General features: G+C 47.3%; 2 protein-coding genes and 1 long non-coding RNA gene across 3 annotated transcripts in view; 2 read left to right on the top strand and 1 right to left on the bottom strand.

The window, feature by feature from the left end:
- NDUFAB1 (NADH:ubiquinone oxidoreductase subunit AB1) overlaps positions 1-5,371 on the top strand; it is a 59,407-nt gene extending 54,036 nt beyond the window's left edge. Inside the window, exons 4-5 of the mRNA XM_068246731.1 lie at positions 3,526-3,645; positions 5,239-5,371. Coding sequence (XP_068102832.1) covers positions 3,526-3,617 — 92 coding nt within the window. The 3' untranslated portion in view covers positions 3,618-3,645; positions 5,239-5,371. The remainder of the gene's footprint in view (positions 1-3,525; positions 3,646-5,238) is intronic.
- LOC137525584 (uncharacterized) lies at positions 3,841-11,655 on the bottom strand. Its single transcript, XR_011022941.1, has 3 exons — positions 11,527-11,655; positions 8,559-8,686; positions 3,841-4,132 (listed from the first exon to the last, which is right to left on the bottom strand). It is a non-coding gene; the product is annotated as an uncharacterized lncRNA (long non-coding RNA).
- A 125-nt stretch (positions 11,656-11,780) lies between these two features.
- LOC137524432 (mucin-4-like) overlaps positions 11,781-12,081 on the top strand; it is a 119,843-nt gene continuing 119,542 nt past the window's right edge. The window contains exon 1 of the mRNA XM_068244272.1: positions 11,781-11,810. The gene's annotated coding sequence lies outside the window, so the exon portion shown is untranslated. The remainder of the gene's footprint in view (positions 11,811-12,081) is intronic.

Here is a 12,081-nt window from a genome sequence, read left to right on the forward strand (position 1 = left end):
CTGGCAGTGGCAGAACAGCAAGTCCTCCCATGGCCTGACAGCAGAAGATGGGAGTCTGTATCCACTGCCTGCACTGACATGTGCTCTTTCCTCACAGGACTGCACTGACCTGTGTTCTCTCTCCCATAACAGGACTGCACTAACATGTGCTCTTTCCTCACATCATTGCACTTGTGCTCTCTGTGCTAACCTGTGCTCTCTCTTCTGACACCCCTGTGCTCACCTGTGCTCTCTCTTCTCACACCACTGAGCTCACCTGTGCTCTCTTCTCACACCACTGAGCTCACCTGTGCTCTCTCCTCACACCACTGCACTTACCTGTGCTCTCTCTTCTCACACCACTGTGCTCACCTCACTGCACTTACCTGTGCTCTCTCTTCTCACACCACTGTGCTCTCTCTCCTCACACCACTGCACTCACCTGTGCTCTTTTCACACCACTGGGCTCATCTGTGCTCTCTTTTCACACCACTGTGCTCACCTGTGCTCTCTCTTCTGACACCCCTGTGCTCACCTGTGCTCTCTCTTCTCACACCACTGAGCTCACCTGTGCTCTCTCTTCTCACACCACTGAGCTCACCTGTGCTCTGCATCAAGGCAGCTTCATGTCCTCTGGCAGTGGCAGAACAGCAAGTCCTCCCATGGCCTGACAGCAGAAGATGGGAGTCTGTATCCACTGCCTGCACTGACATGTGCTCTTTCCTCACAACATTGCACTGACCTGTGCTCCCTCTTTTCACACCACTGCACCTCACCTGTGCTCTCTCCTCACAGCAAATGTGCTCACCTGTGCTCTCTTGCCTCACACCACTGTGCCTCACCTGTGCTCTTTCTCCTCACATCACTGCACTAACCTGTGCTCTCTCTCCTCACACCACTGTGCTCTCTCCTCACAGCATTGTGCTCACCTGTGCTCTCTCTCTCTTTACGCACAGCATTGTGCTCACCTGTGCTCTCTCTACTCACAGCATTGTGCTCACCTGTGCTCTCTCTACTCACAGCATTGTGCTCACCTGTGCTCTCTCTCTACTCACAGCATTGTGCTCACCTGTGCTCTCTCTCTACTCACAGCATTGTGCTCACCTGTGCTCTCTCTCTCTCTACACTCACAGCATTGTGCTCACCTGTGCTCTCTCTACTCACAGCATTGTGCTCACCTGTGCTCTCTATCTACTCACAGCATTGTGCTCACCTGTGCTCTCTCTCTCTACTCACAGCATTGTGCTCACCTGTGCTCTCTCTCTCTCTCTCTCTCTCTCTCTACTCACAGCATTGTGCTCACCTGTGCTCTCTCTCTCTCTCTCTCTCTCTCTCTCTACTCACAGCATTGTGCTCACCTGTGCTCTCTCTCTCTCTCTACTCACAGCATTGTGCTCACCTGTGCTCTCTCTCTCTCTCTACTCACAGCATTGTGCTCACCTGTGCTCTCTCTCTCTCTCTCTACTCACAGCACTGTGCTCACCTGTGTTCTCTCTCCTCACAGCACTGTGCTCTCTCTCCTCACACCACTGCGCTCACCTGTCCTCTCCTCACAGCACTGCGCGCTCTCTCTCCTCACACCACTGCGCGCTCTCTCTCCTCACACCACTGCGCGCTCTCTCTCCTCACACCACTGCGCGCTCTCTCTCCTCACACCACTGCGCGCTCTCTCTCCTCACACCACTGCGCGCTCTCTCTCCTCACACCACTGCGCGCTCTCTCTCCTCACACCACTGCGCGCTCTCTCTCCTCACACCACTGCGCGCTCTCTCTCCTCACACCACTGCGCGCTCTCTCTCCTCACGCCACTGCGCGCTCTCTCTCCTCACGCCACTGCGCGCTCTCTCTCCTCACGCCACTGCGCGCTCTCTCTCCTCACGCCACTGCGCGCTCTCTCTCCTCACGCCACTGCGCGCTCTCTCTCCTCACGCCACTGCGCGCTCTCTCCTCACGCCACTGCGCGCTCTCTCCTCACGCCACTGCGCTCACCTGTGCGCTCTCTCCTCACACCACTGCGCTCACCTGTGCTCTTTCTCTCCTCACACCACTGCGCTCACCTGTGCTCTCTCTCTCTCCTCACACCACTGGGCTCTCTCTCCTCACACCACTGGGCTCTCTCTCCTCACACCACTGGGCTCTCTCTCCTCACACCACTGGGCTCTCTCTCCTCACACCACTGGGCTCTCTCTCCTCACACCACTGGGCTCTCTCTCCTCACACCACTGGGCTCTCTCTCCTCACACCACTGGGCTCTCTCTCCTCACACCACTGGGCTCTCTCTCTCCTCACACCACTGGGCTCTCTCTCTCCTCACACCACTGGGCTCTCTCTCCTCACACCACTGGGCTCTCTCGTGCTCTTTTTCACACCACTGGGCTCACCTGTGCTCTTTTTCACACCACTGGGCTCACCTGTGCTCTTTTTTTCACACCACTGGGCTCACCTGTGCTCTTTTTTTCACACCACTGGGCTCACCTGTGCTCTTTTTTTCACACCACTGGGCTCACCTGTGCTCTTTTTTTCACACCACTGGGCTCACCTGTGCTCTTTTTTTCACACCACTGGGCTCACCTGTGCTCTTTTTTTCACACCACTGGGCTCACCTGTGCTCTTTTTTTCACACCACTGGGCTCACCTGTGCTCTTTTTTTCACACCACTGGGCTCACCTGTGCTCTTTTTTTCACACCACTGGGCTCACCTGTGCTCTTTTTTTCATACCACTGGGCTCACCTGTGCTCTTTTTTTCACACCACTGGGCTCACCTGTGCTCTTTTTTTCACACCACTGGGCTCACCTGTGCCCTTTTTTCACACCACTGGGCTCACCTCTGCTCTTTTTTCACACCACTGGGCTCACCTCTGCTCTCTTTTCACACCACTAGGCTCACCTGTGCTCTCTTTTCACACCACTGCGCTGACCTGTGCTCTCTCCTCACACCACTGCGCTGACCTGTGCTCTCTCTCCTCACACCACTGCGCTGACCTGTGCTCTCTCTCCTCACACCACTGCGCTGACCTGTGCTCTCTCTCCTCACACCACTGCGCTGACCTGTGCTCTCTCTCCTCACACCACTGCGCTGACCTGTGCTCTCTCCTCACACCACTGCGCTGACCTGTGCTCTCTCCTCACACCACTGCGCTGACCTGTGCTCTCTCCTCACACCACTGCGCTGACCTGTGCTCTCTCCTCACACCACTGCGCTGACCTGTGCTCTCTCCTCACACCACTGCGCTGACCTGTGCTCTCTCCTCACACCACTGCGCTGACCTGTGCTCTCTCCTCACACCACTGCGCTGACCTGTGCTCTCTCCTCACACCACTGCGCTGACCTGTGCTCTCTCCTCACACCACTGCGCTGACCTGTGCTCTCTCCTCACACCACTGCGCTGACCTGTGCTCTCTCCTCACACCACTGCGCTGACCTGTGCTCTCTCCTCACACCACTGCGCTGACCTGTGCTCTCTCCTCACACCACTGCGCTGACCTGTGCTCTCTCTCCTCACAGGATTGCACTGACCTAACCTGTGCTGTCTCTCTACTCACAGGCTTTGAGATCCCCGACGCTGATGGTGAGAAGCTGATGACGCCACAAGAGATAGTAGATTACATTGCAGATAAACAGGATGTGTATGAATGAAGCACTTGTATCGAGTTTTCCGTTCATTGTAAGTATAGACAGCTGCTTAATTGAACAAGTTATTATAATTGTACTTGCGTGTGGCTGAAATGGCTGAAAATGAGGCTCTGATTAATTCAGTAAACTTACATTCGATTTTTAACTGTTTAAAATAAATGAAATAAGCATGCCACTTCTGTTTACAATACAAAAATGTCAAAGCTAGTCCTTTTTTATACTGAGTATTTATTGAATTGCTGCTCCTGATCTGTACAGGTACAGTTGCTCCACAGTGAACCCCACACAGGTCAAGAACAGTCATATTCTGTGAACCATCCATTGCGTTCTATGTTGGCATAGTAATCAGAGTATAGATACCTTACCCGGTTTCGTCTGAAACAAGCTGCTTGCAGGTAAAAATCATGACAGGAAGCAGCTGAGTTGAGGTTTAAATAGAAGGCGTTGAGAATTGGGAAGCTGCCTTTGATTGGCTCTGCATCTTTAAGCTGTTAAAGTGGAGCTGTCAGCCATACTATCTAAAAAAAACACATATATAAGTAAACACTTGCTCTACTTACATAACATACCGTATGTATTGCACTGTACACATTTTATTTTAGTTATTTTTCTATAGTAAAAAAATCCATCTTAGGATTTTCCATTTTGTCTGTGTCTATCTTGAAGCCAATCCTGACACCATTTCCTCCCTTACTCTGTCTGTGTATCATTGCTGTAATCCTCCCAGTCTTCAGACACTCCCACTCAGCTCTGCAGTAGAAAGTGCATTGAGAACTATTGGCCAATCAGAGAGGATGAGAGGTGTGGGAGGGGAAAACAGTAGGGAAAGAGGCTTCAGCCAATCAGGCTGCATTATTTAAATCTAAGGGAAAATAAAGATGACAAAAGAAAACCCAGCATGCCCTGCAACTTCCTTTGTGCAGCAGATGTACCAAATAAGACCCAGGGAAACTGGGGAATGATGTTTTATGGAGAAGAAAAATAAGTGATTTATTTTTTACTTGAGTTGCCTGGTTAGCATCCTCATGATTTGTTTACCAGATAAAAATTGATTTTATGCCCAACAGTTACTCTTTAAAGCGGAACTATAATTTCGCTGTAAACAGTTTCAGTTACCTGGGGCTTCCCCAAGCCCCCAGCAGCTGTCCTGTCCTGCACGATCCTCCGTTCTCCCGCCTAGCGCAGGACACTATTGCAAGCTGGAGCGCGAAGAAAGCTTTGCGTAGCCCGGGGCACGCAGGTGCAGTTGCCGTCGATTTACAAGTCGGCAGAAACAAAGCTTGGTCACAGCGGGAGAACGAAGGATTGTGCAGGACTGGCACGGGACAGGATGGCTGGAAGCCCCCAGGTAACTTAAGTGAAACTATTTGTTTACAGCGAAATTACAGTTCTGCTTTAAATCTGCAGGGGGTGGGGCACAGACAGCACTCACTGAAAGCAAGGAACCTTACAGAAGGGGAAGTCTGTGCTGCAGTAGTAGCTAGTGTCTGATTTTCCTGACCAATCTGACATGTTACTTCCAAGCTTAGCACTAGGTGCCTGTAAAGTGTGGTGAGCGGGTTATGGTCATGATTGGTTCATGCTGTCATGTGTTCTGCTGATTGTCGCTGTTTTCTCTTGGCAGGTAGTTGTGCTGGGCGTTCTCTTAGCGCGCCTGCATGTTGTGCCACCGCGGCTGCCGTCACCACTTCTTCCAGGATCCTGTATTTAAACTCTTTGAATGTGTTGGCCTTTAATAAATGTAAAACAAACAAGAATTGTCTCCTTCATTGATCTCATGGAAAAAAATGTTACTTTCTGCTCAATGGCCTGTGATAAATCTACAGATATAAAAAAGTAGCATACAATGTTTACAAAAATTATTTAAGTGGCTGAATGACTACTGCAAGTTTAGTATGTTTAAGATTTTTTAAAATGTACAGGTAGTCCCTGGTTAACAAGATCGGGGCTATAAGTTTATTCTTAACCTGAACATAAAGGTTCATACACACCTACCGACTATCTGCCAAACTTGTCTGTTAAGCCCCATACAACTTTTGTTGTGAAACAACTAAAAAAAAAGTATTTTGCTATTGTTCAAACAGCTGATAAGACTGACAAGTCAATCCAACTGTTGGATATCTTATCAGTCTTATCAGCTTTTTGAACAATAGCAAAACACTTTTTTTTTTGTTTTTATTTTAAGCTGTTTGACAATTGTGCTGCATAAAAGACTGCTGTTGAGCGTGTGAATGGGGCTTAAGTTTAAAAAAAAAAAATGCTAAGTTTTTCTTAAAGAGAACCGGAGGTGGGATTTACTTATGCTAGTGGGGCACAGAGGCTGGTTGTGCACACTAACACCAGCCTCTATTGCCCCATTGTGTGCCTCCAGGACCCCCCTGCGCGCCGCTATACCCCCCGCAGTGCTGGCGACACGCAGTGTGTCGCCAGCACAATGTTTACCTCTGCCTGTCTGTTAGCGCCGCTCCCCCGCCTCCTCCGTATCGGCGCTACCCGCCCGCGTCCCTTCCCTCCCGCTGACTGAACAGGCATAGGTAAACATTGTGCTGGCGACACACTGTGGGGGGTATAGCTGCGCGCAGGGGGGTCCTGGAAGCACACCATGGGACAACAGAGGCTGGTGTTAGTGTGCACAACCAGCCTCTGTGCCCCACTAGCATAAGTAAATCCCACCTCGGGTTCTCTTTAAAAAATATTTAATTTAAAAACTACCGTACTAGTTTTTTTTGTTCCCACAGAATCAAATTTTACATTTTCAGGTCGAGTGTAATCTATATGCGTTATCATAACTGACTGCTGCATTTTGTTAAAAAGGAACAAGGTTGAAAACCAAGAACCTAGGTGTTTTGGGAGGGAAGTGAAAGACTTGTAAAACATTTGATAGGTTAGATCCTGCTTTAGAATGAGCTATATTTCATATAGTATGATTTAACAATATTTCATATAGTATGATTTAACAATATTTAATCTTCCCATGTTTCCATTCTATAATGCTAAACTTAACAATACAAATCTTATCCAATTTGGTCTCTGTTATACTGCTGCTTAGGTTGTACCAGATACATATTCAATAGAAAATTTAAGAAACATCAGCGTTAGAAACATGTTGAGAGGTGAGAATCTATAGAGTGAATGCCAGGGGCATGTAAAGACTACTGTTCATAGTAAATGAGCTGCTAATTACCAGAGGCCTGAAGCTATGCTGGTGCACAGTGATTCCACGTTCATAATAAAGAGGACAGGCTAGATGTGACCAATACTAAAAAAAAAAACACTGGTGGAGGCGGCCTTGATGATATACTACAGGTAGTCCCCGGTTAACGAACGTGATAGGGACTGTAGGTTCGTTCTTTACCTGAATCTGTTTTTAAGTAACCATGTGCTATCTCTGTCCCGTGTGCCTCCTCTGTGCCTCCAGTGTCTCCCTTTGTGTCACCTCTGTGCCTGCTTATACAAGTTTAAAAGCCATTTTTTATTTGAATGTTTTAAAATCGATTTTCTCAAACTACAAGTCCAATTTAAAAAAAAATTTGGACTTGTTCCCATGAAAACACTGAATCCATGCTGTTCGTATCGGCGGGTCGTTCGTAAATCGGGGACTACCTGTACTAGATGTTGTGTATTTGAGAATTGAGATTTCTTACCTTCTCAGAACAATCCTTATTTAAACAAAAAAGTAATGTTTATTTATGCATGGTAGACATGTTTCATGGGTCTTGGCCCGCTTCCCCAGGTCAGTACAAGTGCCTGTAGAGCTTTTTAGGCGCTCACGTTTGTTACCAAAAGTTCTACAAGCACTTGTATTGTCAGGGCTCGGATTGACAGTTAGGCTTTGTTCACATTATAAATCGCAAGCGCTGAGCGGTTTTGTGAGTGATTTTGTCAAGCGATTCCCAGCATTTTTTGAGCGTTGGTCGATTTTGTGTATATGCTTTTAATGAGCAATTGAGATATTCACTTCCTGACGTTAGTCAGAAAGTGAACTCTTTGACCCGGAAGCGCTGGGGAAATCGCTATACAAAACACTTTTTCAAGCGCGTAGCGATTTCCCTATACCTTCCATTGAGCCAAAGCGCTCAAAATGATACAGGCAGCGCTTTTGGCAGCAGATCCTAATCGAACCGCTCGTATGTGAAAACTCTTATAGGAAATCATTTCACAATCACTTTTGGGGTTATTTCTAACATCGCCAGTGCTTAAATACACAAACGCTCATAGTGTGAACAAGCCCTTACTGGTGGTTAGCGCTCTCTCCTTGCAGCGCTGGGTTCGCGGTTCGAATCCCAGCTAGGTCAACATCTGCAAGGAGTTTGTATGTTCTTCCCGTGTTTGTGGGTTTCCACTGGGCACTCCGGTTTCCTCCCATACCCCAAAAACATACCGATAAGTTATTTGGCTTCCCCCTAAAAATTGGCCTGAAAACTGATACACACACTACACGATACAGACACATGACTATGGTAGGGACAAGATTGTGAGCTCTTCTGAGGGACAGTTAGTGACAAGACAATATTCTCTGTACAGCACTGTGTAATATGTTGGCGCTATATAAATACTTAAATACTGTCCATTTGGACTTTAGTCAGATAGTAGTAACTCGCTGATAACTAATTACAGGCTTTAAAACGGATCTAAGAGACTATTCTGAGTGAAGGGAATGGATAAAAACAAAGCTTCAAGATCGGCTGAAAAAATCAAAACTATCATCCTTCAGATGAGACAGTAAAAATGTTACTTATATTTTTTTATCAAAACAATGTATAGACAGCGCTCGCCCTATGGAATATTCACACTCTGTGAATTAAAAAGTTCTCATGTATGTCCACCAAGTGCTGCAATCAAAGCTCTGGGTTATCTCCAGCTTTATAGTACAGTTCAATGTGATTGCGCTCCCAGTTTCAAAACTCATACATCCATCTCTCCCCCCTTCATGGACTTACTCACCGGATGGTGCGGTCTATAAGGAGACCTAGTAGCGCTTTCGGGGTGTATGGCCCCCCCGTCGCCTTGCGACCTTAGTTGGATCTCTCCTCAGTGGGTGCAGGCCTTTACAATCCGTGTCTGATGGAATCCTGGGGGTGTGGAGTAGGTGACAAAAAAGAGATGGGAAGACCAGCCTCCTATCGTGTAAATCCGGTTTATTTTGTAAAAAGATTAAAAACTTTAAAAGTTCGCTATTGAGCCAGCATAATATAACAGCACTTCAGGTTAAGGTAAGAATCAATTCCGGGCGGCCGCCCGTGACCCACTTCACTCTCCCGTGCCTGTATGACTAGCTGCCCAAAAAAACGCTGAGACGCCAAGCCGGTGGCCAGCGCTTGTTCTGCTCTGCGTGTTGCGTCACTCCGTGGCTCCGCCCTATGCGTTTCGTTGCCTAGCAACTCATCAGGGGCTATATTTTTTTTAGCTTTCAAACTCAAAATGATTGTGGTATTCCAAGAATATCCTATTTATAAATAGAACTGTAAGTTACAATTGTTAAGCTCATTGTTTTATTTTCAATTCAGGCGTGCTTTAAGTGGGATAAAAGGGGTTCTATGTGGGGGGTTGAAAATAAAAACGGTTACTTGTCTTCTACCAGCCCCTTGCAGCTGTAATGTTCCACGCCGTCCTCCAACGATCTGCCGGTCCCGGTCTAATGCCGGCATCTGTTCCAACTGCGGCTGTGTGCATGCTCGCACCCGCGCACATCACTGGGAGCTTACTGCGCAGTACAAGAAAACGTACTGCGCAATAAGCTCCCGATGACGCGTGTGAGCGAGCACTATTCATCTTGTCAGATGAATATCAGACAGGGACCGGCGGTGGGGAATGGAGCATCGGAGGAGGACGGTGTAGGACATGACAGCTGCAGGGGGCTGATAGAAGCCCCAGGTATCTGTTTTTATTTTAAACAACCCCCCCCCCCCCCCAACAGAACCCCTTTAAGGAAAAAAGGACCAATACATTACTTGATTTTCCTACTGGATCAACTATTGAATTATTTTACCAGATTAGAGGAGGATTGATTATGTTCCTATCTGCTCGATCGCTAGAAATAGGTCGAAACGACCAATTCGCTTGATCAGACAAGATGGAAAATATTGGTTGGTCGTAAAGGAATCTATATCTGTTCACATGCTTTTGATTGACACAGACTTGATTTTTGGTTTCAGAACATGGAGGCACATCATTCAGAATTGCATAGCATCTTGGTTGCAGTGTTTGGGCCTCTAGGTAGTTGGCTTTTGAATGACCACACTGTTGTTGATAGCCATAGATCGATATAAAGCCATAGACCCTGAACAAGCAAGCAGCTCAAGAGCTCTGACTTGAGTCTGACTGGATAAGCCGCATATTTGTTTCAGGGTTGTGACTCGGGCACTACTGATGACGGAAGATCAACTGGATTGCCAGGCAATTGGTACTGTGTAAAGCAGACCTGAACTCAGAACTTCCTGTCTGCTCTAAAAGATAAGCAACAGCATAACAATCTTAAAGGAAAACATTTATTTTACATTTCACATCCTGCAATAAATATGCATTGTCTACTTCCTGCTTTTATGGAAGCAGACATTGGGTTAACATCCTGTGTTTACAAATTAGCTGATCTACAGAGGCAGCCAGCTGGCACAGCTGAGATCAAATTACAGTTGTGATTAGTCACAGATGAGTTGGAATTAGACAGGCCAAACTCTCTAAATACAGAGAGTGCATTTCTCTGTGTAAGAGTTCAGGTGCACTTTAAAAGGAAATAAATATGGCAGTTTCCATATCATGCTTACCTCGAGTTCACTTTAAAACACACACATTTAATTTGTAACCACATTTTTGGAAGCTTTTCTGCCCATTTTATTTCCTTTTATAGTCTGAAGCTGTGCCCTCCAGCATGGCCGGCTGCTGGGTTTACTCTCTGGTCTGCCTACGCGTGGCAGCCTGTGTGACATGTTACACAAGAAGGTGTTCCGCGCGCCAGACCCTGACGTGATAATGTGAGAGTTGCACCATGCAGTGATAAGACTTGCCTCTCTCCCCCACATGCCTCGCTGCTAGTAACACATTAATTGTTAGCAGCTGTGCACAGCACCAGCTCCCTGTGATCACCCGCCACAATTAATTGCTGTCTAAATTAAGACTTTTCAAACAATGTGTTTGCTTTTTATGGGCACGTGGCATTCTTTCACTATGGGCTGTACTAACTGTGCCTAGGCCAGAAAAAAATACTAGCACTGTTTACAATGGAAGTCCCTACAGAAACCTAAAAGGGTGAAGTGTTGAACACGCTAGATTGTTATTTGCCAAGGTGGCCAGTCGGAAGCGGTCTAGTATGTGTACAGTGGCCCCAATGCATTGCAGAGAGATCTGTCATGCCTGACCAGTCCTGCTGAGCCCATTGTTCTCTTACTTAAAACTCCCGCTATGCATTGCGATGCCCTGTCATTCTTAAGCCCCATCTACACGGGGAGATGTGGCGATCCGGCGGCTCGATTAGCTGCCTGATTGCCTCTTCCGCGTCCCCGCGCATGCCTGCTGTGTCCCCGCTCGCCGCGTGTGCGCCGCATTCGAGTCCCCGCCGGCGCCGCTTATCTTATCGATTCCCTGCTATTGTCCCCTCGCGGGGAGCGAGCAGAGAATCAGCGGAAGCAAGATCCGTCCCGTCGGATCTTATCAATCGAGCCGCATTAGCGGCTCGATTGATAAGGAGGATCGGAGCCACATCTACGTGTGTAGATGCGGCTTTAGGCTAGCAACTGGTTTGTACAGCCTGATTGGTCAAATTCCACCAGTAATCGTGTATGTGTCTTGTAAAGTCTAGTTATACTAAATGTCCTCTCCAGTTACCGTGCCCCTCCCAAAGGCCCCGTTACCTCTTGCTACCACATATTACAGGTCTAGCTACTAATTATGGCCATTAAGCAGTTTGTTTACATACCAGTCTGTTGCTCCCTCCAGCCACTTGATGGTGCTGTGGTGTAGATATGAGACAGTCTCTCTATTTAGTTCAATGGAAAATCTGTCTGCAATCTGAACCATAAAGTTGCCTAGATGGAGATGTGTTGTGGTAAGTAAACTGCTCTGACAACTGTCAGGGCTCATCTCCAGGGGCAGTTGAACTGTGTGCTCAGCAAGCAGTTATTAATTAGTGTATTTATAAAGCGGCAACCTATTATGCAGCGCTGGACAATAAATATATACAAGGATGATAGACATAACAAGGTTATACAGCATAGAGCAAAGTTATACATGCAAATTGTACAAAATACATGATCATGCGATATGGGCTGGTTAGGTAGGCCCAGTAATACAAGTACAGGCTGTCATAGGACAGGAGCACATGATCCTGTAGATGACACTAGGGAATGGAGGACCCTGCCAGAGGCTTACAATCTAAAGGGTAGGGTGGAAACATTAGGTGGGGCTGTGAAATATTCAGTAGAGAGTTACTGTGTGGTAGGAGGTGGGTAGGTCATCATAAAGCGGGTCGGTT

This window comes from Hyperolius riggenbachi, chromosome 7 (assembly GCF_040937935.1).
Source record: "Hyperolius riggenbachi isolate aHypRig1 chromosome 7, aHypRig1.pri, whole genome shotgun sequence".
Taxonomy (NCBI): domain Eukaryota; kingdom Metazoa; phylum Chordata; class Amphibia; order Anura; family Hyperoliidae; genus Hyperolius; species Hyperolius riggenbachi.